Source organism: Camellia sinensis, chromosome 5 (genome assembly GCF_055761805.1).
Source record: "Camellia sinensis isolate YWXY chromosome 5, ASM5576180v1, whole genome shotgun sequence".
In the NCBI taxonomy this organism is placed as follows: Eukaryota; Viridiplantae; Streptophyta; class Magnoliopsida; order Ericales; family Theaceae; genus Camellia; species Camellia sinensis.
Genome location: NC_138965.1, coordinates 89,362,356 through 89,390,096, shown reverse-complemented (window position 1 = coordinate 89,390,096; position 27,741 = coordinate 89,362,356). Strand labels below are relative to the sequence as shown.

Genomic DNA, 27,741 nt, shown 5'->3' with positions numbered 1-27,741 from the left:
TAGCATATGGTTTAATATTTTCACAGTTGGATCATTCCAGCATGCATAACACCAATCCATGTCAAACATAACCAATAGCATCTCATATTCTTAACCTAAAAATAGAAAGAAATGAAAATCTCAAGCAGTTCCTCACCAGCCAATTAGTTTTGGACAAAGATATCATATCATATGATATTTTCTTAAAGGAAATCTGTCAATTCATTCATTTAAGAAATTGTACAAATTGTGATTTCTAGTGTATCCCGAAAATAAGAGAAATCTTCTTCGGTAGTTCCCCTCTGCTTGTATGATATGTCCAATCAGATATTCACCTTCCCACCTTGCTCTCGAGCAATAGATGCCGATAGAATTCCAAGATCACGATTCAAAAATGTTAATGCGGACTCGCACTCCGAGATTATTCTTGTGACAGACGAGGGCTGACCAGCAATCGTTTCAGATGACCCAACGGCCACTGCTGCATGAGCGTCTCGAAGATTCCTCAAGTTCCCTAGAAACTGTGACAGATACAAAATCAAAGATAATTTATTATTATTAAAAATAAAAATAAAAATAAAAAACATAATTATAAAATAAATTTTTAAAAAAATAATACTAATTAAAATTTAAAAGTCATATTCCATAATTTAAATATCAAGATATCATCCACAACAATTGTATTTCAAAGAATATAAAATAATTGTAGAATATTGAAATACGCATGATATATTTATCTTACAAATATTTCAAAACATAATTAGAGCGCACAAGTTGCATATCAAAAAATGAATCATATAGGTAATGTTCAAAGGGTTTAAGAAGTGTCGTTGAAGTAGCTAATATTAAGAATTTAGACCCCGTTTGTTTTGGGAGATAGAATAGAGGGGATTGATAGTAAGGGGATTAATAGTGAGGGGATTATTAGTGAGGGGATTGATAGTAAGGGGATTAGTAGTGAGGAATTGTTAAATTATAATAAAACAAATAAAAAAATATAAAAAATTAAAAATTATATTTTAAAAAAAATTTCCCATATATAAAAAATAAAAAAAATAAAAAAATTTCTAATCCCCTCACTATTTTTCTAATACCATCTCTACCTCCTCCTTACCAATCCCCTCTCCAAGGGTATTAGTAATACCAAGGGACTAATAGTCCCAAGGCCTTCTCCCAAAACAAACAAGGCTATTACTAATACCTTGGTATTAACAATCCCAATACCCTCTCTTTCACCCAAAACAAACGGAGCCTTAAAGTTTTAATTAAGACAAGTTAGAGAAGTATCGAACACAATTTCAGAAGTAACCAAAGAGTGTCAGTGTCTAACATGACACGCCTCCTCCATAGAAGTGTTTGGGCTTAGGAAGTCAACAACGGGCAACGCCATTGAGCTAGCCCTTCCTCCTAACCCTAATGAAGTCAAGATTTGAGCCCAACATAATAACATTGGAAACTAATACTGAAGGAGTTGGAATACATGCATTCTAGAACAAATATCATAAAATGCATACGTGAAATGTAACATATATAAAGTCCATTCCTATCAACCTTACTGTATCATTGAGCATTATATAATGCAAGTTATAAATTGCAATGATTTAAGAGTCATGTGTATTGGATTTTTTTCGTGTAATACGGAAGTCAAGGTTAAGTTAATGGAGAGGGTGGATCATCGCTTGTATCTCAAAGTTTATAGTCCCAAGGTTACCTTGGGAGAGTTCTGAGACAGGCATCTTTTCTACCCAACAGTTTTTTATTATCATTAATAGAAGCTTTGATTTTATGATAAACAAGCATAAAAATCAAACGTTGATGATGTTTATTAGAGTTGGAGTTTGTTAGAGTTGAAGTTTATTAGAGTTGGATTGGATGTATTTTATATTTTTTTATATTAAAAAAAAAAATCCATGCTAGCCAAGTTTTGATTTTTTTAGAGAGGTTAGATAGATTTCAATTGTACATGTTTAAATTTATTTATTTATTTTTAAATGAATGCTAGACAATAGATACGTCAAAAATGTCTTAACAACCAATGAATTTAGTTTGAGGCCATGGAGTGGTTTCCTATTAATTTATGCCTGTAAAGAGTAGATTTACCCATATTAGTTTCTCTTCCTTAAAGGCTTCATTCATTTTTTTTTAGGGTTTAGGCAAGGTAAGGAGACTCGAGCTTGAGTCTCATTACTGAGGAAATGCGGCCTAAGCCAATGGGATGTCCCCTAGGAGACTTCCTTAAGGCTTCAAATTTTGGAAATCCTAGTGTCTAAAACTTTCAATTTGTATGGAAAATAGAAGCTTAAAAGTAGAGTTTTAAACTTTTTGTTAGGACTTTTTTTCAACACATAGAATGTGAAAATTGATTACTAGTTTAATCTAATAAAATATAAATATATTTGTAACGTAAAGAATTAATAAATTGTTATTATTTTCATGTATATATATAAAAAAAAATATGTCTATTTGCTATTATGTCCCAGATGTGTCCTGACTTTCAAGAAACTAATATGTCAGTATATCCGCATCACATCATATAGGCACTATATCCATGCTTCTTAGGGGTGGGTCGAGGTCTACAAGATTACTCAAAAGTCAGTGAAATTTTTTTAAATGTTGCATTTTTTGATAGAAAAAGGTACTGATACTAATTATATTAATACTTAATTAATAATATAATTATTTTTATAAATTTGAAATTATTTGAGACATTTTATAATTTAAAAGTAAGCCACATGTTTAGGTTAAAAGAAGTATTAAACTATAAAATACTATGAAATGGGTTAAAGCAAGAGGATTGGGGTTTATATGATTTTAAATTAGTTTGGGTTTAGATTTTTGACCTGTATATTAAAACACGTCGATTTTGAATCAAACAAACACTTGTTACTCTAGAAAATCACCCAACCCAACCAATTGCCACCCCCACAAGGATGGAGTTAAGAGCAGTTAGATAACACATGAAGAACATAAAATCAGACTACTTAGAAAGAATTTGAATAACAGTGAAACTATACATAATAACATATTACTAAATCAGTGCTATTTTTGCCATCTTAATTGGGCACTTAGGCTACATGAATGCTAAGTCTAGTGTGAAAAAGTTTGAGCCATGGGTGATCCTATACAGATAAGAATAAATACACATAGAGAAGAAATAGATGAAACTGCCAATATGTACTTGGAAGTGTTTTCAAATGTCAGGTCACACCAAAGAACTGGCTTCTAGCTTCGGAGGAGCTCAAACAAAATTTTCATCTGTTATGGCCTAACCACTGCCTAACAGGTAATAGAATACATGAAAAGAATTTAGTACCAAGTTACCTTCAAAAGCGTCTTGTATGCCTCTAACAAGCGATTAGCAGCTGGCCCAAACCCATGAAGCTGTGGTACCTCCATCATGTGCGTCCAAGGACGAATTTCCTACAGAAAACAAAACATAACAATTATCCAAAATATATTAGCAGTAAATACACATGCAAGAACAAGCCCACATTTCTGTAAACAAAGATGCCAAACAGACACATGCTCCACTTTTTTTTTTTTTTTTTGATCAGCACACACATGCTCCACTTTAACAAAATTATTATGTCAACTAAGATTCTTGAGTATCAAGTATATGTTAAAATCAGCATAAGCTTGCAGAAATGTTGAATTGACAATTTGTCTCAAAAACTTGCAGTAAAGTTTGAGCTGTAACATAAATGGGCATTCCTTCTATGTCCACCGAAAAGCATTGGCTTGTCATTACATCACTACAAAAGTGTGCCGAGGATCATGTTCACAGCCATGAAAAATAGAAGTATGCTCTGATTGATGGGGCTTCTAATAGAGTAGACAAATGAGACAACAAAGTTGTATACAATCCAATGAAAGGAAGGGGCGAGTGCACACCTTGGTGTAAATCATGTTGAAGGATCTTGCAGTTTCTAAGAAAGATTCAAGATGCCCCCTCAGTTTTGCTTCCACTTCCACATAGTCCTCATCTGGATTATAAGCATGCTACAAATCAAAACAAAATAATAAAGGACACTTAAACAGATATTTTTCTTGTTTTACATACATGAAACTAAACAAATAGACAAGCTGATGACAACAATTAGGCATCTGCAACAAGTATAGTTTAAACAAAACTTTTCTCTTTTTCTCATTTTGCATTTGTCACTATTCATGTAAATTTTTTGAAAAAAAAAAAAATTAAACATTCTTAACTAGTGCATAAACAAAATCAAATGAGCATAAGGCTTGCCCCAATCAATAGGGACTGGAAAGACTCCACTTGTTATCTAGGTTCAAATCCAACCCACGTCCCCCTCACTCTAAGATAGAATCTATAATGAAGTTGTTCAAAGTAAACCCTCCAAAAAAAATAATAATAAATAAAAAAATATAAAAATAAATCATATAACATGTGGTAAGCAGAAAAGTCCAGCATAATTCTGGAAATTTTCATTTTCTCAGAGTAAGACTGTTTATTAATGTTCAAACACGCTGTGTTTGGTTGGGGGATTGGGGAAACGATTTGGAAAGGGAAAGAGAAAAGGTAGGTGAAATGTGAATAAAATATACCGACATTTTACCTAATTTCACAAGCTTTTCCCTTTCCATTTCCAAATCCCTTCCCAAATCTCCCAACCAAACATAACGTTAAGGAAAATCTGATAGGTAACGATTACCAAAAAGTTACTTGGCTTGAACAAAGGAAATGGTTGCAATTACATTAACAATTTATGGTGCATACTTCCAGATATCAAAGAGCTTTGAATTGAACAAATATAGAACTCCAGAATATGGGTGAAGCCCTTATATCTAGAATAGGAAAATGATAACCCATTTCTTGAGGTAAACACAATATAACAACATACAAACAAGGTCAGTTTAGAAACATTTAATTCGGTGAACATGATCAAGATGCAAACAATCTCCACTATAAGACAAATAAGAAATTCAAAATAAGTATTATGTAAGGCAAGCAAATTGTAGCCTGAGGATTGGGATAAACCTTTGATGCCAAATCATCGACCATTTCTTGGAGATTCAACAGTCTATTTGATTGGTCTGCAAGCTGTTTTTCCAAATCAGAAATGTCCGGCCTGCAAATAAACTTCGATTAAGGGAACAGATGGTTATATATCTGGTGATAAACAACATTTAAAAGTTATGATATGTTTTGCATGTAAAAAAAAGTAATGATATGTTTTGCATGTAAAAAAAAAAAATTCTATTAACAACACCAACAAAATTCTGCACAACCATACTCCTTTTCAGAAAGCAGAGGGAAAAGAAAACCTATTTTATATCTATCATTTACAAATGACAAACCAAGTGTGCAATAAAAATTGGGCACACTCTCAATAAACCATAGTCCCAAATACCAATTATAAGGGTCTGTTTCTCCAGTTGGCTACAAATCAAGCAAAATTATCAAATTTAAAAAGATAAGCAAAAAGTGTGGGAAGGAGGGGGCATGATCAAAGCTCATGCTTAAACTGAGGACATTGATTTAACAGGCCAAATTGGCTGAGGCTGAGTTTTCTGTAATATTGATTGCAAAAATTTCCATCAGTTTAAAGTCAGCAAAATGAAGAAACTGTTCTTTCTACATCCTCCAATCTAGGTTCTATCCAAGACTTACGATGGAAGTTTCATTAAGATAAATAGTTTTACATCTCTTAAAAATGCTTATCTTTAGTTTTATATTTGAAATAAATAATATCACCTGCATACTATGGATAGAACATTCCAATATAAGGAAATTAAGTTGGGTTCAAATTAGTGACAAGATATGTCAACTCCAAATAGTATGTTGCACTGAAACTCTGACTTCTACTGCCATGTACATTTCTGCATTTGTGTGGCCTTATTAACTATGTGTGTTTCCATTGCAAAAGGGTAAAGAGTTTTCTAGTTAAGATTCCAAGTAGCATTATGTGTGCATAGACAAAGTTTGACATTTGTCTAGACAATTACTTATATATTTGACTTCTCAAACAAAAGGATGTTCAAGTTCAAAAAAAAATAACAAAAGCATGTTCCCCCTTTTTTTGATTAAACAGGCATGCTGCATGCCCAAGCATGCAAGCGCATGAACTTATGGGCAAGCATGCACAAACCCACAAACAAACATGTAGGTACACATGTGCATGCATTTAATGGCTCCCACACAAACTATGCACGCATCCCTATTCATGCATGCACCCACACACACTTACAGTATGACAATTATGTGCTTTTTTCCTATAATATTATGTAATATTTTAAGGCCCTAGAAGTAGCAAGATGCCCACAAAACCTATTTCCAAAAAAACCTTGCCAACTAGCAGAACATATATAACTTCCTTACAAACACAGTACACCCAAATTCGAACTGAGACAATGATCGATACGGAAATGTGCCACATTGAGACCCCTTAATCTGTTGGAGATAAGATTATATTGTCAAAAATATCAAAAGATATAGAGGCTTCGTTTGGAAAGTGGGTTGATTTTTTGGCTTTTTTGGCTATTTTAGCCTGGGCTTAAAAGCTTGGTTTGGGAAGGACTTTTTAACTTTTTGGCTTTTTTGACTTTTTTTGTGAGAGAAGAGTGTAATGATTATGGGTTGGATGTGATGTTTTGTTTGTTGTGGCTAAAATAGCCTATTTTGTCTTTTGTGGCTAAAATAACCAAAACCATCTTCCCAAACAGAGGCAGAATATATTAGAAACTATGGAGATCCAATGATTTATGCTTATTATGATTTTTCGTATCTTTGATTTATTTTAATTCCTTATCTAAAGGGATTTAATTGTATCTCTTGTAAAATAAACTGATGTATATTATTGATTGATAGTTGTTTACAAGATTGTTGTTATTTTGATGTGTTAATTACAGGTGGTGAGGTACTAATTATATAGGAGAGGATTGGGGAGTAGGTGAGTGTATGTGGTAGGTGAGTTGAGTGGAGGTGGTAGTGTGGTAGGTGAGTTGAGTGGAGGTGGTAGGTGATGATATATTCTAACAGCCCCCCGCAAACTCAAGGAGGATAGAAACTAACCAACTTGAGTTTGGAGAGAGTTTACAAAACAAGAAAATACATAAAAATAAACAAGAAAATACATAAAAATAAAAAAAAAGATAGGAGACACTGTATGGTCGTGTCAGACCGTTGGTGAAGACTCTGAAAGGTGGTGCCATAACGTGGTAGAGGACACTGAAGGGGGTGTCATAACATTGTAGAGGACACTGAAGGGTGGTGTCATAACGTGGTAGAGGACACTGTATGCTAACCGGAATCAATGTCGGGACAGTTTATAGGGTCATGTCGGACCGTTGAAGATGCTAACCGGAATCAAATGTCGGGACAGTTTATAGGGTCATGTCGGACCGTTGGTGAAAAAGTTGCACCCTCAAAAGGTGTGCCCAATTTTGTCAAAAGGCGTGCCATCAAAAGGCGTGCCCAATTTATCAAAAGGCGTGTCGGAGTCATCATGGCGAGGCACGTGAGTGCCTTGGTTGGCGTGCCCGTGTGTCGGCGTCAAAAGGCGCGCGATGCGCGTGGCTGCCTCGGCTATAAGACAGAGGCTGAGGCTGAGGCAGAGAAAACGGAGGCTGAGGCTGAGGCAGAGAAAAGCTGCGAAAACCTCTGAAAAATTCTGCCGTGTCTGAGAGAGATTTCTGAGAGAGATTCTGTAACACTCTGTTGTCTGAGAGAATGGCTTCATCGTCTTCCCGCGGGCTGCTCACCCTCTTTCCCGACCTCAACGAGTCAACGAGAGAGAGAACTGGTGCGGTGGCACTGGAAACTCAACCAAGCGCCCCGGAGTTTACTCCGTTGAACTTTCCGATGCGGTCTGTGGAGCAAAGAATGGCAGTGCTGTCAGATGTGGAGGCCAATCAGTATACTCTGAAGGCATGTGTGGAAAGCATGACGGCGGTCACAAATTTGTCGAACCGGCTGCAGAGTAGGACAAATGAGGTGCAGCATTTAAACTCCCAGCTAGCTCTGCTCCAGCGCATGTATAAGGATGCGCGAACAGAGATAAGCGTGCTGAAGGCGGAAAATAAGGAGCTGAAACGGAAGGCCACCGTGATGTTCCGTTTTGGAGGGCCGCCATATGCTGCAGTGGAGGAGTATGGTGGAGTGATCGTGCCCAGTGGAGTGGGAAGCACTGAGGCAACACCGGCCAGGGCCGCCCAGGACGGAGGCAAAAAGAAGAGACCTGCAGTAGAGTAGGAAAAGAAAAATCCCACGGGGGTGTGGTTGTTTTGTTGGTGTGTTTGTTTGTTTTTTTTTTTTTTTTTTTTTTTTTTATGTAAAATGGTGAATGGGGTGAGCCCCGACATGAATAAAATGACAAGGTGGTGGAATGTTGTTGGTGTTATGTGTAAAAATAAAAATAAAAGAAAATAAAACAATGGATAAAGAAAATAGATAAAAAAATTTGTGGATGGGGGAGAAGAAAAACAGCGGTGTGAATGTGTTTTTTTTTTTTTTTTTTTTTTTTTTTTTTTAATTACGAAAAATAAAATAACATAAAGAAAAGGAAAGTGGGGATAATATGTTATAATAACATGGGAAGCTTGGTTGTGGTGTGATTATTGGAGAGGGGAAGGAATTAAAAAAATGAAAAGAAATAGATAAAAGAAAAAGAAGAAGATTCGGGGTGATCAACAAAGTGGATTTATTGGGGTACAACATGATGATGTTGGGTCCATGGAATGGAGAGAGAGATAGTGAATTAAAAAAGAAAAAAAATAAAAAAAAATAATAATGTAATCATAAAGTGCATGCGGGAATATTAAAGGTTATGATAGTGGATGTGAGAATATTAAAATAGGTTGTGATAGTGCAAGTGTGTGTGTATGGGTGCCTGGTGTGTGTGTGTGATGATTAAAAAAATGTTTGCATTAGAAATCCCGTGGGTGTGTGTGAGTGTGTTGGGATGTGGATCTGTGACTTTTTCTTTTTTTTTTTTTTTTTTTTTACCGAAGAAGTAACTTGTTAAAATGACAAAACTGAACCAAATAACCACCAAAAGCACAAAGGACAAGCAAGCACAAACAAAGCCATAAACCTAAAGCAAACTTGTCAAACCCGAATCTTAATTCCTCCAGTTTCCATCTGAAGCACCCCCTCCCCTGGAGTATCGGGATCCACCGCTGTTCGAACGGCACCGTCTAGCAAGGTCCGAAATCGATCCAACGGTAATAGAGGCCGGATTATCCTGCCGGATCGCCTTATCAACATCATCTACAACTCGTCCAGTTCGGAATCGTGAGAACCGCAGGGAAAATCATCTCCGGTTCGGACACGGTTGTATCGGTAATCGAGAAGGTTATGAAGCTGGTAGAGATGGTGTCGACGTGCGCGGAGGGAAGGGCGACGATAGGAGAAGATTGATGAAGAGGACGAGTGCGGGGACGGAGCACGGTGTTGCGGTGCTCTGGAGCGTATGCTATCTGTGCCGTGATCGGACGGCACAGGAGGCCGCGATGAGGAACAACGGTTTGACCAAGGTACTGCTGGTGATGCAGAGCGGTTGTACGGCCAGAGCTAGGCAGATGTGTGTTGATTTGGTGAAGGTATGTGTAGAAAATTTTAGCGGAACAGGTTGAGGTCCGGCGGGCGGCCAAGGCGAGGTTGCCGCCCGCCGGTGAAGCGAAAAATACTAAATTATTAACTTTGCTCTGATACCATGTAAAATAAACTGATGTATATTATTGATTGATAGTTGTTTACAAGATTGTTGTTATTTTGATGTGTTAATTACAGGTGGTGAGGTACTAATTATATAGGAGAGGATTGGGGAGTAGGTGAGTGTATGTGGTAGGTGAGTTGAGTGGAGGTGGTAGTGTGGTAGGTGAGTTGAGTGGAGGTGGTAGGTGATGATATATTCTAACATCTCTCACTCTATATATATGATGTATCATATAAACAAGAGTATCAAGTTGAGTGAATGAAAGATGTAACCTATAGGGCTTTGTGTGTGTAGATGTAGGCCAATATTGGCTGACCATGTTAAACCTTTGTGTTCTTTTTTTAATCTTTTTTGTCTCTATTATCTCTCCATATTCAAACTTATTGCCTTGTTACAAAATTCAACTTGGCATTAAAGCCTACCAAACCCTAGGCTTGTTTCTCTCCAAAGAGCTTTCTTACTCCACATTTTTTTGTTATCAAGGTGTTTTTCCCTTTTACTTCTTGTGTTGATCATTGATTTGCTAATGTGGTAAGCAAACTCAGTGGTTTTACTTATTTCAGGGCTGTCAGTGTGTTCGGTAGCATTATTCTATGATACACCGAGTTTTCTGGCTACTTCTTTACCCTTTTAGGGTCCCTATGCTGATGTGGTAAGCACATATTTGGTTCTATACTTTTAGTCCACTGTAGTTGTAACTTGGCATAAGTAATTAACATTTTCATTTTAATCAGGTTAAGCTAGGCCTAAGAAGAAAATGAGTCAAAAACAAGGAAGAAAAGAGCGTATGTCCCGCATGCGCAGCCAAGATCAAAACCAACTCTATAAGACAGCAAGAATCCGCACATGGAGTGGTCACTATCTGCACGTGCGATTAAGCATTGGGAACTGTGCCTCAGGATTAAGTGACCTACTTTGAGTGCATGGGTATAAAAAGGAGCTTGGAAAACTGAAATAGGATCCTGAATTTTCCTAGAAAAAAGAGGCTAGAGCTAAGAAGAGGTGATTCCACAAGCTCTTCCATGGCCGTGCTCTCTACATTTGTAGATTGACTTCTCTCCATGAGTGGTTAGGCACCATTCCCAAGGGTTTCGATGAAGCCCTAGCCAAGCAACTGGGTTATATTTTACGGATTGATGATTGTAAAGTATTTTGAAACAAGTTGTAAAATGTTTTGGTTATCAATTGTTTAATGCTTCATCTACTCTATGCATTCAATTTCTAAAAATTGATCATCGTAAAAATCAGTCTTCTCGTACAACGTAAAACGAGTATAGAAAGTAAGTACGGGGTATCGTACCCACAGGGACTTTTGAATTGTCCCGTGTATTTTAAGTATCAATTCCTAAATTATTATTTTTTTCTTTTTTTCTTTTTGGGATTCGAACAAATTTGCAATGATTTGATTGGGATAGATTTAATTATGAATTAAAATTTAGAATTCTAAGTTAAAAGAAAGCAATATTAAAATGAGGAAATAAAATGGAAAAGAGTACTCAAGGAATCAAATACTCCGCTAGCTATGCGATTGGGTTTTTAATTTTAGGTTTCACAAAAGCAATTATTTGAAACAAACAAGCCCACAACTACACATTTGAAGTTGTTAACAACAAACAACATTAGGGTATTCAAACCATTAGAACAGACAATCTTCAACCAGCACGAGTTGTCCAAACTAAACTAAGGTTTGTGCCACAACTCATCTGGCCAACGCATTGCTCGTCTCATGTTTCCAATACACAAGCATAGAATTGCAAAACATACATTCTCAATGACAAAAATTGAATACATAGAATAGATGAAGCATTAAAACAATGATAACCAAACATTTTACAACTTGTTTCAAAATACTTTAAAATCATCAAACCCTAAAATATAACCCAGTTGCTTGGCTAAGGTTTCATCGAAACCCTTGAGTCTGGTCTCTAGCCGCTCAATAAGAGAAGAAAAGCTGCAAATGTAAAGAGAATCACCATGGAAAAGCTTGTTGAATCACCTCTCCTTAGAACTAGCCTCTCTTTTCTAGCAAAATTCATAACCTTGTTTTAGTCTTCCAAATCCTTTTTATACCCATGCACTCAAAATAAGTCACTTAGTCCTGAGGCGTGCTTCCCAATGCTTCCTCCATTCTTACAGAGTTGCTTTTGATCTTGGTTGCTCGTGCGGTACATATCCACCGCACGTGTGGGACATATCGACATGATCCTTTCTTGTTTTTGGCTCATTTTCTCCTTAAGACTGGCTTAACCTAATTCAAATGAACATATCCACTACTTATGCCAAGTTACAACTATGATAGACTCAAAGTATAGATTAACAGGCCTCAATGTGGTACATTTCGGCATCGATCACAACCTAACTTACACTTTAATAATCCTTGAGCAAAGCAACTAGAAACAAATAAAAACGCAATAAACCTAATTGCATCCACTTTCGCGAGATGCACAATTGCATTTAGCTTATATAACAAGCCTTTAAACTACAAAGTTATCCCAACGTGACGAGTGTCGTCTCGAGAGGGTTTCCAAATATGGTACCCACAAAAATTAAACATACCCATTGCTCATGAAATGCACCCAAATCTTTACAACATGACACACTCACTCAACACTCACAAATCATGAAACAAAGATTCCCTCCCAACTCATAAACTTGTTCAACACATGAAATATCCATGCATTTGGTAATGTGAAACCTCAAAAGACACTCAAAATGAAACTTTATGCAATCTTCACATGTAGTTCCAAATAAATAACCACCCCCAACTTAATTCACATTGTCCCCAATGGCATGTAAGCAAACAATAGTAATAAAGTAAAGACAGAAAGATACAAGTCACCAGATCATAAGATTTGTAGAATCTAGGTCACAAGTCAGATAGCCTTCGAAAAGTTACACACAACAGTAGATCAGACCCACCACATAACCCTGTGACTAGCATGACAAATCAAGAGACAGGAAGGCCCACCAAGAAGCAAAAGGTTCTGGCGGTGGAAGAAAGTGACCAAGTAATGCCCGGAGATAGACTAAGTCTCACAGGTATCTTGTTGGAGCTGAATACGAGGGGGCATAGAAATCCAATTCGAATGCCTAGTGTAGCTTTATCCTTGTGAGTAAATAGCCTCACAAATAGATGCAGGCAACTTAGTGGTTTGCATTACATAGGCTAGGATCACTGAAGTAACTGAGCTCATCTCAAGTAGGATTCTAACCTAGGTCACTTCCATTTGTTTTCAAGGGCTGAAGAAGGGTAACGCAACTCTCAAAACACCTAAAAATAGTATGCGAGATGTAAAAGTATATCCTGATGTTCCAGGTTAGTGTATGGAGAACAGTGAAAGGAGCAAAGGACAAAGCACCAAAGAAAGGAAAAACATAATAAAACAATAGCCCCAATTGCATTTTATATTCATGATATAGCAATCATTACGTAGCCATTATAACCTTTTAAAAAAAAAAAACATTAAGCAAGCAGGAATTGGGCAAAAAATGCTTATATTCCCTTCACAAGAATTCACCTTATGTTGGTGCAAATACCCTTATGTCCATGCTCCATAGTTCATAGGCCATCTACCAAGATACCCCTAACAGGTTCAATTGATGCTGAGAACAATGTTGGGAATTTATAACTAATTTTGAACTTTATTGGTCAAATTGAAGATCAACAAATACATGCATCCTATAGCCATATGCATAAACGACATTACAAATTTTTTTCAGAGTGGATTTCTTATCACAATACAAGATCATGTTTTCTTCCTGTACAGCTGCAAATCTCCAATTCAGACAACATAAATAAACGACAAAAATCCAAACAGACAACAAGCCACACCATGTATTCTGCTTTTGTGCATCATAACATAATCCTGCAGTAAGTATTTATCAAAAAAAACATAATCCTGTAGTAAGTAACTAACTACTCTTTCACTCATGACCAAATTACTACCAAGTACGTAAGTGAGTACCATACATCAACTACCAGATACCTAATTGTATGAAAACCTGAAACATTTCCAAAATAATACAACACAAACAACTTTAGAAACTTGAGTTAGAAGCTCACTATAAATAATACTGCACGATTTCAATGCAATGGTGGGCTCAGTTTCAAGACAGAGCCATGACAAAAATAAAGCTATAAAAATAAAAGGAAAAAATTCTTACAATGGATATATGGATTGAATCTGCACATCTGCAGGGAACAACTTGCACTCTTCTGAGAAAATTTGAGCTTGTTTTTCAGCAATAGCATCTATTAGCTGTATGTCCTTTGCCACCTGCTCATCAACACTAGCAAGAAGAAATGGATCCAGATTTCATGTAATATTTACTTTTGAGAAAACTAGATGCAAACTAAAAAATCAAAAGAAGGATGCAAAAGAAACTAGGATTAATGACTTAAATTATGAAAAGATCCCTTTGTAGGCATCTATCCAAAAAAAAGGGGGAAATTATCTCAACCTCCATTCAGAGTTATCAGCGTATATGCTCGCCTCTACAAGATCAACGATCAGTCGAAGCATTTCAGTACGATCGTCATAGCTTCCTCGTCCCTGTAGCAGAGGCATAGCATTTAGCATGGTTAAGGAGTAGCATCATAATCTCACATGCCAAAAGTTTTTTGCTAGCCCAAAAGATAAGTAAAATCTACTATCAACGAAACAATCATGTGCTTTCAAACTAGAGCAGCAAACAAACCCAGCTGTTCATGAACTGTGTCTAGTATTGGATTCATTTCAACTCGCTTATTTCCCTACTAAACTGAACTTGAACCTTATTTGAATTCTTCTTTAGTAAATAAGATGAGCCTGAACAGTTCCAAACCTAACTTTCGTGGTCTCGTGAACCCAAACTTACAATAAGATATGGAATTCTTGCTACTTCTGCGACTTGGTATAAATTTTGAAGCCCCCTAGCTGTTGACCATTAGATGTTGTATATATAAGAATAATATATGAAAGGTAAAATAGGGAAAATTTATATAATACATCCATTGTTGTCAATCGTGAATCATTTTACTAAAATAGTGAATCACGAATTGTATCAATTGTGAATCGTAAGATTCACTTTATTTAGTATAATATATACATTTAAAAATACAATTAAGTGTTTAAAAATACATGTGCATTAATATAATTAATTGACCTCTTTTTGTATTTTGCAAAAACGAGCCATTTCATGCATTATGCAAACAGAATTAAATCACAGTGAATCGTGGTGAATTGCAATAAATCGTAGTGAATCGTATGATTCACACAATTTGACATTCAATAACATGAATCAAATCATTTTCGTTGAAACTAGTATATATAGAGTATGAATCGAATCGTGAATCGTAAGATTCTAATAACCATGAATATATCCACCTTATTATATTAATACCAATCATCACTAAGCACGACCATCATGGGTTGCAATTGAACCAACCCACGATCACAACTTGAGACCATTGTGTCACCACCACACAACATTGCCACTATCAAAAGCGAACTAGGAAGCTCCTTCTTTAGGGCTGAGAAGACCATATTAGTCGTAGATATATCGATTTCTCACCACCAAAAAATTCAAAAGGATGTGTACGAGACATCCACCCAATTTTTCTCCATATTTATTGCTTGATTAGAATCTAACTGTTCATTCTAATATACTTCCTAACTTTAAGCTTTGAGTTATTACGGAGATCTAAGTATACATTTCTCATATCACGTACAAAGCTTCAATCAAAATAAGCTTTTAATTAGATTTGATGTGCTTGTTGATTGGGTGAATATGTATATGCATGTCTTTTCTGGGAAGGAGGGTTCACGTGTTGACATAGAGAACAATCATTCAGTTACGCATCTTTTGTTCAACATGTCACCTCCATGTGCTTGGTTCCCACATGTCACAAGTTGACCAAAGGAATGTCTCCATGTCGTCTAGCCATGCCAACCAAGGCTAACATATGCGATGTCTTAGCCTTGAGCCTAGACGCTTAAAATTACTCTTGATGCATCCCCAAGTATGCTCGCCCAGACACACACCAACTTAGACAAGCGAATCTTCACTCTAGCAAGTCGACATTCTCATTCACGATAACATGCTCAACACCCTCGACTCATCACAGCAATCCTCCATCCAAATGTGTCTCTTCTATGCCTCACCTGTTATCTCAGAGGCTATCTCCAATGGCACCCTACTTCTCTCATGCTGGCCTAGGTTGAAGCATTGGGCGCCCAAGCGACCCCATGAACCTCGTGCGGGATCACTAGGCCTATGTCACTCAGTGACTATTGTTTTGGGTTTGTTAAGATACTCATCCCACAATCCCTCAAGGGGACTTGCACATCTCCACTATAAAAGAACTCTAGATCATGACCAAGACACGTGGCGCATTCCATACCTCTCAATAGTTGTAGAGAGCATCCCCACAACCATGTGCCACATGAGCGCCTCAAAGGATATTAGCACCACCACAAGCCAAGGTAACTTTACAAACAAACCATCCAAAGACAGCCACCTAAACTTTGTGAGCTAACCTCCTTAGCATAACACCTCTATATATAGCAAGCATCCATCTCCTTCATCTCCCAGCCAGTACATTCCTTTGGCAAGTCGAAGACTCCAACTCACTATCTCTCTTTCTGTCTCTCCTAAAACCTCCTCAACTCCCACCTCATCCACCGTTGATGGTCTCTCACCATCTCAGTGCCTGCCATGCATCTCAAAGGGCTCCAAAACCAGCTTACTCTCCACTATCCATACATCTAAAAGTCGTTACGTCATGGATATGCTTCGTCAACTATTATTCTTGTTATTTTCATGATTTCTCATTTCATTCCCATTTTCACGCGTAATAGTTGATGGTTGCTAGAATCGTACAATTCACGAATTGATTCGTACAATTCGATACAAGTTTCAATCAAAAGATTAGAAACATGTCGAATCAAAAATTGGGTGAATCAGTCAATTGAATGACCAATTCACTGCGTTTCAATTTTGTTTTTGTTTTTGTTTTATTTGCATAAAGCATAAAACATCGTATTTTCACTAAGCTGTCAAGAAATAAAAAAGAGATCAATTAGTTATATCGATATATGTGGTTTTATATGTATATACATATATATAATTTAGTTATATTGATATTTATTTTATTTTAAATTTAAATTTAAATACTATGGGTGTACACTTATATATATATATATATATTGTATACTGACCCGGACACCCAGTAATCAAAATATATATATATATATATACGTATACTTATAAAATTATTGTAAGAAATAATGTATAGAGAAAGAGAGAGAATAAATTGTATGTATTATTATTGATTGATATATATTGATTTCTATCTATTACAAATGGTTCCTTATATAGATGTAGGTGTAGTGGATGGTGTGTAGTGGATGGTGATAGTGGTGTAGTGGGTTAGGTTTAGTGGAGTAGGTGAGGTGGTAGTGGTGTAGTGGGTTAGGTTTAGTGGAGTAGGTGAGGTGGTAGTGGTGGTAGGTGATGGTAAATTCTAACAGCCCCCCGCAAACTCAAGGAGGATAGAAACTAACCAACTTGAGTTTGAAGAGAGGAACAAAACAAGAAAATACATAAAAATAAAAAAGGATAGGAGACACTGTATGGTCGTGTCAGACCGTTGGTGAAGACACTGTATGGTGGTGTCATAACGTTGTAGAGGACACTAGATGGTTGTGTCAGACCGATGTAGAAGACAGTTTATGGGGTCATGTCGGACCGTTGTAGAAGACAGTTTATTTGGGTCATGTCGGACCGCTGTAGAAGACAGTTTATTTGGGTCATGTCGGACCGGTGTAGAAGACAGTTTACGGGGTCATGTCGGACCGTTGTAGAAGACAGTTTATTTGGGTCATGTCGGACCGGTGTAGAAGACAGTTTATTTGGGTCATGTCGGACCGCTGTAGAAGACAGTTTATTTGGGTCATGTCGGACCGTTGTAGAAGACAGTTTATTTGGGTCATGTCGGACCGGTGTAGAAGACAATGTTGTGACAGTAGTTGTGACAGTTTACGGAGTCTTGTTGGACCCTTGTAGAAACTAACCGGAATCAATGTCGGGACAGTTTACAGAGTCTTGTCGGACCTATAAAGGAGCTAACCGGAATCAATGTCGGGACAGTTTACAGAGTCTTGTCGGACTCTTAAAAAGTTGCACCCTCAAAAGGTGTGCCCAATTTTGTCAAAAGGCGTGCCATCAAAAGGCGTGCCCAATTCATCAAAAGGCGTGCCATCAAAAGGCGTGCCATCAAAAGGCGTGTCCACTTTGTCAAAAGATGTGCCATGAAAAGGCGTGCCAGTTTGTCGGGCGTCAAGAGGCGCGCGATGCGCGTGGCCGCCTTGGCTATATAACCAAGACGAAGGCAGAGGCTGAGGCAGAGAAAAACTGAGAGAAACCTCTGAAAAATCCTTCGTGTTGCTGAGAAAGAGAGTTCCTTGTGCTGAGAGAGAAACTCTGTAATACTCTGTTGCGAGAGATATTCTGTAACACTCTGTTGCCCAGAAAATGGCCTCGTCTTCCCGGAGTCTGCTCACTCTCTTTCCAGACCTCAACGAGTCAACAAGAGAGAAAACTGGTGCGGTGGCACTGGAACCTCAACCAAGCGCCCCGGAGTTTGCTCCGTTGAACTTTCCGATGCGGTCGGTGGAGCAAAAAATGGCAGTGCAAACGGATGTGGAGGCTAATCAGTATACTTTGAAGGCATGTGTGGAGTCCATGACGGCGGTCACAAACTTGTCGCACCGGCTGCAGAGTAGGACAAATGAGGTGCAGCAATTAAACTCCCAGCTGGCTCTGCTCCAACGCATGTATAAGGATGCGCGAGCAGAGATAAGTGTGCTAAAGGCGGAAAACAAGGAGCTGAAGCGGAAGGCCAGTTTTATGTTCCGATTTGGAGGGCCGCCATATGCTGCAGTGGAGGAGCAGGGAGTAGTGATCATGCCCAGTGGAGTGGGAAACACGGAGGCAACACCGGCAAGGGCCGCCCAGGACGGAGGCAAGAAGAAAAGACCGGCGGCAGAGTAGAGAAGAAAAAATCCCACCTGTGAATGTGGTTGTTTGTTTGTTTGTTTTTTTTTTTGTTTTTTTTTTTTTTTGTAAAATTGTGATCGGGGTTGATCCCTGAGATGAATAAAATATGGTTTGGTGTGCAAAGCTAGATGGTATGAATGGAATTGGAAAAAGATTAAAAATAAGGTGAAAGAAAAATAAAGAAAGAAATAATAAAAATATATTTGAAATCAAAAATGAAAGATGGGGAAATAAGGAAAGTGGTTTGGAGAAAATAAATAAAAATAATGGAGTTTGAAATCAAACGGAGGAGAGATGATATTTTTTTTTTTTTTTTTTTTTTTTTATAATAAAAAAAAGAGATATATATATATATATAAAATAAAGAAAGTGGGGAAAGTGGCGGTGGATGCAAAGTGGGTTGGAAAGTGAAAAGATGAGAGAGAGAAGGCATGTGGGTGGTTGTCCATTGTGGAGGACAAACATAGTGGGTTATATTATATTCAGAAAGTTGTCCATTGTGAATGATGGTTTTGATGATGGTGATGGAGGAGTGAGTGTGGAGAGTGAAGGGTATTGAAGAAGAGTGAGGAACGATGGGTCTGTGAGACATATGCTTGTGAGAGAAAAGGAATCTGAAAGAAAGAAGAGATGGGTGTTGTAGCTTTCTCTCTCATCCTGGCATTACCGTAAGGGATGAGCTCGGAAAATGGAAGACATGAACACGACTGGACATTCAGCACTCCACATGTCAACCTTGGCATCATATTGTTGAAATTGCAGAATTTCTGGGGCCATATACAGTGGAGACCTGCAAACTGTCTCTGCGTGATCATTAGGATGTAAAATTCTTGAGAGACCAAAAACAGCAATCTTTAGCACTGCATCACTGTGAGGGCTTGAAAGCAAAATGTTCTCTAGTTTCAAAGTGAAGGTATGTGTTGTGTAGAAAATAAGCGGAATAGGTTGAGGTCCGGCGGGCGGCTAAGGTGAGGTTGCCGCCCGCCGGAGAAGCGAAAATACTAGGTTTTAAACCAGCTCTGATACCATGTAAGAAATAATGTATAGAGAAAGAGAGAGAATAAATTGTATGTATTATTATTGATTGATATATATTGATTTCTATCTATTACAAATGGTTCCTTATATAGATGTAGGTGTAGTGGATGGTGTGTAGTGGATGGTGATAGTGGTGTAGTGGGTTAGGTTTAGTGGAGTAGGTGAGGTGGTAGTGGTGTAGTGGGTTAGGTTTAGTGGAGTAGGTGAGGTGGTAGTGGTGGTAGGTGATGGTAAATTCTAACAATTATATTATATTAAATAAAGTGAATCATACGATTCACTACTATAGCAAAATGATCACGATTTGATAACAATGTACTAGCTTATGTTTAGTCAAATATGTACAAGAATGCCAAGCAAGTGTAGTGCTCTAATCCACCCAAATGTCCAAGGTTCAACTCATATCCCAAGCTAGCTTTGATACACAAACAAGGTTACTAGGCCCCCTCATGCATCTATTGGGATTAGTCTCGACTCTAAATGGGATGGAAATATCTCAAATATGCAAGAGGGCCATAACATAATGCTATTACTTTCACAACGATATCTAGAGAGAAAAAGAGAAAGTTAGCCGCTACACAAGCAGCCCAACTGTGTGTTACATGTGCTCCACAGGCTGCAGTGCACCTTTCTCCCAACAAGCCCTTTTTTCTTTTGATTTAGAAGACAGGCTGAATAAATGTTCAATGAAAAAAAGTTAAAAAATGATTAAAGACAGTACTACGAGATTCAGACATTCTTATTCGTAAACTCTACTATAATACCACTAAATTATGCAATTATTAACAGTAAATTAAAAAAGAAAAGAAAAGAAACAAAAAGAAAAAGAAAGTCCAAAATCAAAGTCAAACAACAACTACAAAATACAAAAATTTAACGTGATTGACCCACCAATAGGGCTACATCTGCAGGCAACGATATATCAATCTCACTAATATGCAGAAAATTTAAAGTACATAAAACTTTTTTTCAAACAATCGACCAAGAAACAAAAACACAAAGAGAGTAATAAAACACAGAGCCCACACTCTCTTCATTGCATACAGTAACAAAGCAAACCCCCAAAAAGACACAAATAGAGAATTAGCATTATAATTCATTTTTACGCCACATGCCCCCTATGAGGGAAGAACCCCTCACACCTTGAGCATACTCAAATTCCTACCGCTAAACATTCTATATAGAGCCCCAGACCAAATTCCATGTTGCACAAGGACTATAGAATTCATGTACCACAACAAATAAATAAATAAAAACATGAAAGGAAATGGCACGATATTAGAAATTTGAAACAATTTACCAAACTCTACACAAAAAATTACAGTCCAAAATATATCCTTTCCCATCAAATCCATTAGAATAACTTCAGCAATTTAAAATCACGTGCACCATACATGATGCATGATATACTTGACAGCTACCATCTGTAACCAAAAATGTATTTTCAGTTGTACATAGCTTAACCGTAAGACAGACAGCAATAGTAACTACATAAAAGTATTTGGAAAAATGCATATCTAACAAATAATACGGCAACGTGCAGCCACAAAAGTTGATCAATAGAGCATACTTTCAAATATACGAGAAAAATAGAGCAAACTTTCAAATATACGAGAAATGGAAAAACTCACTTGAATTGCTTCTGTATCAATAGTAGTGGTAATACCAAGAAACTTTGCAATCTCTGCTAAATCTGCAAAACAGCAGGCTTTCCTTTGTTTAAAAGAAATGGAAGGACACAAAACCCTAAACGCATAAATGCATGACCCTAAAAAAGAATAAAATCAGCAGATCCATTTGCATACCCAATTGAACTTTCAAAGGGAATTAAAGTCTAAAAATTAATAACTCACAAGCACAACCTAAACTTTTCGACTTCAGGCACAGAGAAATGCATTCTATCCACTACATCTATTCTATAATATAAAGCATACATCACATTTGGTATGAACAGTCACTTCCCCTCAATCATATCTGCAAAATCCTGCTGAATGGTTTTCCTGATTCATTAAACTGTCCAAAATTTCTAAACATTTTTCTCATTCATCAAACTGCCCCTCAAGCATCAAACCATCAAAAATTTAAATGTAAAATTTTTAAATTACAAGTTTACACTAAACTTGGTATGAACACTTTTGTCACAAATTTTCTTATTCCTAAACTACCCTTTTGTAACTGCCACTTTAAAACACAGCCATACACCCATGGATCCTATACTGCTAATTTCAAGCACCCCCATGTGGGCGTGCGCACACCTTATAGTGTTTTATATATATATACTATTATAAAAAGAAGACTTCTCTTGGTGTTTATGTCTCATATTTTGGGTTTTCCAAAATACACTTATATCAGTTATATGGGCAGCCATGCCCTAAATTCCTTTTTTTCCCAAATTTATTTTCAATTTTCAGATTTTCAATTCAATCATCTAATTTACAATCTTATTTTCTAAAACAAAATGATCATACGTGCGACACCACTTCTAGTGAATATATATATAGTAAGGCAATTTTGTTTTTGAAAATGTCTTAAAGATACATTTGGTTGGAATGGCTGAGATTAATTTTGGGTTTGATCCAACGGGTGATAGGAATTTTTTGAACCTTTGTCCTACGTGGCATCATGGCATCAAGGGCTGGGAGATGATACCAACATTCAATGGTTGAGATCAAGCCATCCTTTCTCTTTCTTTTTCTCTGCTTTTCTTTTCTCTTCTCTCTCGACCTCGCTTCTCACATTTCAAATTTCAAACTTCTTCAGAGAGACCATGCTACCACTCTCTCTCTCTTCATGTCTCCACCATGGGTTTGTGAGTTGCGAAGGGCTGATTGAGACTTGAAAGCCCTTGATCTACAAAATGCTAATGGACAAACTATAGCTTGAAGGCAATGATCTATGAGTAGTTGATTTCGACAACTGAAGCTCTTCAAGCGAGCATGGCAGGCCAAGAAGAGATTGAGGCCACATTGGTTCAGAGATCTAACAACAGATCCAGTGGGTATCCCCATCACGAACCCCTAATATCACTCTCTTTATATTTGTATAAACAATTGTCAATTTCCAACAATATTGAACTAAAATTTGTGTTTTTATTTCATTGCATTTATTAAATCTTCTATTTGTATTCCTATCATTAGTTAGAATAACACCCAACATGCTTGGAGGTGTCTTTAGAGGCTTCCTCATGAAATTGAGTCCAAAATTTTCAACTGTGAATAAGGCTCTTCTCGAAGCAGCAGCTTTTTGCTTGGCCACCAATTGCAGTGCATTTGGCTGGGTCTATGTGGGAGTGAATCTTGATTCTAGAGAGCTTCTCGCCATTAAGCAGGTTCATTTTTATGTGTGTCTTTTTTTCTTTTCTTTTTTATGTATAGTTAAATTTGGTGTTAGTTTCTTCAATTGTTTTAGTATTGATTTTTATGTGTATCTAAGAGGGTTTCAATTGCAAAAAGAGTGCTTCAAAAGAGAAAACCATATCCAATTAATAGCTTTATTTACAGTTATGTTGTTGAATCTTACAATTTGTATATGAAGCATTGTATACATTTGATTTTATTTGTGAAGTGATGATTGGTTGGGTCCTTTATATCAAAGTAAAAAATTGATTTTTACTTGCAAGATTAGTGTTCAGATTCATTGTTGCTTCCAATTTAGTTTTAGTGTTTATTGTGGCCAATACAAGCTATGCATTTCATATCATCTCTGTTTCTTTTTCTCAACTAATTTGTTATATGTTGCTTCATGCATTGCTAGGAATGTAAAATTTTGGCCTCTTCTTGTCTTTTAATGATTAAAAATATTGTCTTTTGGACTTATCTAATAGTCATGACACAAATTTTTGATTTTTTCTTGAATTTTTCAAAGAATAGTTTGTGTTTTTTTTAAGGTCTTTTTAATTATAATTATAATTTTAATTATTTGATTTATTTACAAAGCTTAGATAATTGGAAAAATAGCAAGTTTATCAATGTGTGTTCTATGTTTACTTCACTGTGGTAATTTACTATCTAGATCAAAGTGTTTGGAGAGGTTTGCCTAATTCGTATTTTTGCTAGTGTTGAAATTTGCCCCCCGATTCAACTAGGAAGACTTCTTTACGACAGTTATCATTTTATTGTTAGGTGTCACTATATAAAACCTGTGTAATCTTCTCTCTCATATTCATATTTGGAATTTTCGCTCAATGCTATTTTTCATGTGTTTGAACCAATGATGGGATCAAAACTATGCTTACCAATGGTATATTTAGAACTATTAGAGAAGTACATGAATTTTGTGCTGGAAAAAGGAGATTAGTTACAAAACAAATTGGAAGAAGATTATTTGTTGCTATGACAACATCATTGCAGAAAATTGTGAAACATGCAATTATCACTTTTAAACATGGATTTGCTGAGTTTTTTTTGGTATTGTTCAGATTCAAACCATAAAATCATCTAATTCAATGATATTATAGTACGCTATTCATGCATATTTTATTATTGAGATGAGGATAAGGCTCAACGGTAAAGCTTGCCAGGTGGCGTAAGTTCGAGTCAGGTAAACATCCTCCCTAGAACTGGGGATAAGAGCATCCACAATGGACACACTAACGCGTTTGTTAGTGTCAGTTGCCAAGTTTTAGCTAGCAGCGGTGTGTGTTTGGGGCTGCAATGGAGTTGTTAGTGCGTGTGTTAGTGGGCTTCGTTAGCGTCAGTTGCTAAATGGTTTGTTAACTGCAGCTAGCGCTTTAGCTAGCGCAGGGAAGTGTTTTTTTTGTCTTCCGGGTTGACCGGACATCCGGCCGGTTGACCCGGTCAACGGAATTTTTTTTTTTACTTATTGGGATTTTTTTTTTTTGGACTTAAAATTTAATTTGGGGCTTGAAATTTTTTATTAAACTAAATTATTTATTTATTATATGCACATATATATATATATTTAACACACATCTTAACACACCCCTTAACACATCCATTCCACCACCACTCACTCTCTAAAATTAACAAACTCTTAACACGTCTTAACAAATATTTTTAGGCCTCACTTTTATCACTTTTTGTCCTATAACAGACTTTAACAAACAATTTTAGCTATCTCATTGTGGATGCCCTAAGGCTCCCTAGACAGTCTTCTCATGAACTGGGTCACCCCATTATTTATTATACATAGATACATACATTCATTATGTATAGCATTTAAAAAGGAAGTTTTGTTATTACATTGGATGCGGGCGTTCTCGTCGCGATCCATGGCATCCCCTTGTAGATTTTGTTGAGAGAATGGGGATTTGTCACCTAACAACCTGCAATTCAGTTGATGAAAATGAAACTAAACAAGAAATTATTAGAGTGAGTGAAAGTTCTAGAGAGAGAGAGAGAGAGAAGGGGGATGGATACTTGAAGAAGAGCCATTCGAGAAGGGCGTAACGCTCCATGCCGGCAAAGAGGAGAGACTGAGCAGGTGCGGTGGCTCTTGGGTAATTCAACATCCCCAATTTTCTCTGTATCTCTTCCATTTGCTTTGCCGCCATTCGATTCTTCCCCTTATCTTCTCTCTGCCGAATCAAACTATTACACAGATCGCCCCAACTGCCGCCACTGAAGACACAAAGGTTGTGTTTGATTGGACGGACTGGAAAAGGGGATTAGAATCCATCGGACTTGAATCCTGGACCGTGAATTCCCGGATTATTTGGTCGGATTGGATATGTATCCTGTGTTTTTCATGGGATTAGATGTCTGGATAGGACTATTTTCAGTGAATCCAACGTTTGGTTGGACGGACTGGATAGGATAAATGAACAAAAGACTATTTTACCCTTTTTCAATTGTTTACTATGTAATAGCAATATTAAACATATCTTTAATATTTTAATTATTTTTAATAAACATTAAACATACTAATGGTTAAATTTTGTTTAAAGATATTTAAACATACTAATATTGATAAAAAAATTTGACTGGTATAGATTATTTTTATTTAAACAAATAAAAATTTATTGTTGAAATTAAACATACTAATGGTTAAATGTTTAAATTTTTATTTAAACAATTAACATTGAAATTATTTTGATGTACAGATTATGTTTAAACAATTAACAATTAACAATTAAATAAATATTGATGTATAGATTATGTTTAAACAATTAACAACTGTTGATGTAATTAACAATTAACAAATGTAGATGTAATCAAATGTTGACGTATTAAAACATAATTTAATAGATGTTAAATAAATATACATGTTGATGTACAGATGTTGAAATAATTTAATAAACATGTTGATGTACAAATGTTTAAATGTTTAAATAAAACATAATTTATATAAATGAAATTATTTATTGTTGAAATTAAACATTTAATTGTTTAAATAAAACATCTATTAAAACATCTATTAAATTTAAACAATGAAATTAAATAAAACATAAACAAAATTTTAAAATAAAACATCAATAAAATATCTATGAAAAATTATTTTAAAAAATTAAATAAATAAAACATTAATAAAAAGTTAAATAAAATTATTTTATTTTTAAATTGAGACATTTAAATTTTATTGAATTTTATTAAATATAATACATAATTAAATAGTAGAGGGTCAAAATGGTCATTTTCGCATATAATCCAAACAGTGATTAGTCCCCCACTTTCTGTCCCACCCCCCCCAGGACAGGATAGTCCCCCATATGGGGGACATGGAGTCCGGCCGGACATGGAGTCCGCCGGACTAAAAAAAAATCAAACGACGGATAAGGTGCACTATTTGGATTACAATCCAAATAGTGGATAGTCCCCCCTCCTAATCCCCCAATCAAATGGTGTGTTTGATTGGGGGATAAGGGGGATAAGGGGGCGACTATCCACTATTTGGACTCTATGTCCGGCCTTCCTCCTTACTCGTCGTTTGATTTTTTTTTAGTCCGGCGGACTCCCATGTCCAGCCGGACTCCATGTCCCCCATATGGGGGACTATCCTGTCCGGGGGGTGGGATTATTTTGGGGGACTAATCACTGTTTGAATTAGATGCGAAAATGACAATTTTGACCCTCTACTATTTAATTATGTATTATATTTAATAAAATTTAAATGTCTTAATTTAAAAATAAAATAATTTTATTTAACTTTTTATTAATGTTTTATTTATTTAATTTTTTAAAATAATTTTTTATAGATATTTTATTGATGTTTTATTTTAAAATTTTGTTTATGTTTTATTTAATTTCATTATTTAAATTTAATAGATGTTTTATTTAAACAATTAAATGTTTAATTTCAACAATAAATAATTTCATTTATTTAAATTATGTTTTATTTAAACATTTAAACATTTGTACATCAACATGTTTATTAAATTATTTTAACATCTGTACATCAACATGTATATTTATTTAACATCTATTAAATTATGTTTTAATACGTCAACATTTGATTACATCTACATTTGTTAATTGTTTAAACATAATCTGTACATCAACATTTATTTAATTGTTAATTGTTTAAACATAATCTGTACATCAAAATAATTTCAATGTTAATTGTTTAAATAAAAATTTAAACATTTAACCATTAGTATGTTTAATTTCAACAATAAATTTTTATTTGTTTAAATAAAAATAATCTGTACCAGTCAATTTTTTATCAATATTAGTATGTTTAAATATCTTTAAACAAAATTTAATCATTAGTATGTTTAATGTTTACTAAAAATAATTAAAATATTAAAGATATGTTTAATATTGCTATTACTTAGTAAACAATTGAAAAAGGGTAAAATAGTCTTTTGTTCATTTATCCTATCCAGTCCGTCCAACCAAACGTTGGATTCACTGAAAATAGTCCTATCCAGACATCTAATCCCATGAAAAAACAAACACATGATACATATCCAATCCGACCAAATAGTCGGGGGATTCACAATCTTAGGACTCAAGTCCGATGGATTCTAATCCCTCCTTTTCCAGTCCGTCCAATCAAAAGAGGACTGAGTTTGAATATTTTGCCCTATGATTCTCTATCCCTCAAGAAA

The 27,741-nt window shown here is 35.9% G+C and overlaps 1 protein-coding gene and 1 long non-coding RNA gene across 3 annotated transcripts; one reads left to right on the top strand and one right to left on the bottom strand.

Moving 5' to 3' along the window:
- Window positions 1-7: 7 nt before the first annotated feature.
- On the bottom strand, window positions 8-25,245 carry LOC114322479 (AUGMIN subunit 7). 2 transcript variants are annotated; one of them, XM_028269788.2, is made up of 9 exons: window positions 25,112-25,245; window positions 24,935-25,017; window positions 21,365-21,426; window positions 14,118-14,209; window positions 13,821-13,946; window positions 4,979-5,069; window positions 3,871-3,978; window positions 3,301-3,399; window positions 8-500 (listed from the first exon to the last, which is right to left on the bottom strand). In XM_028269788.2, exons 1-9 carry the CDS (start codon window positions 25,243-25,245, stop codon window positions 303-305), a joined length of 993 nt encoding a protein of 330 aa, XP_028125589.1. In that variant the 3' UTR covers window positions 8-302. The 2 variants fall into 2 exon arrangements, with proteins under 2 accessions (XP_028125589.1, XP_028125596.1); XM_028269795.2 differs by having other exon boundaries at window positions 24,935-25,043; window positions 25,112-25,242.
- Window positions 25,191-27,741, top strand: LOC145790724 (uncharacterized). The gene is made up of 2 exons (XR_014329745.1): window positions 25,191-25,326; window positions 27,693-27,741. It is a non-coding gene; the product is annotated as an uncharacterized LOC145790724 (long non-coding RNA).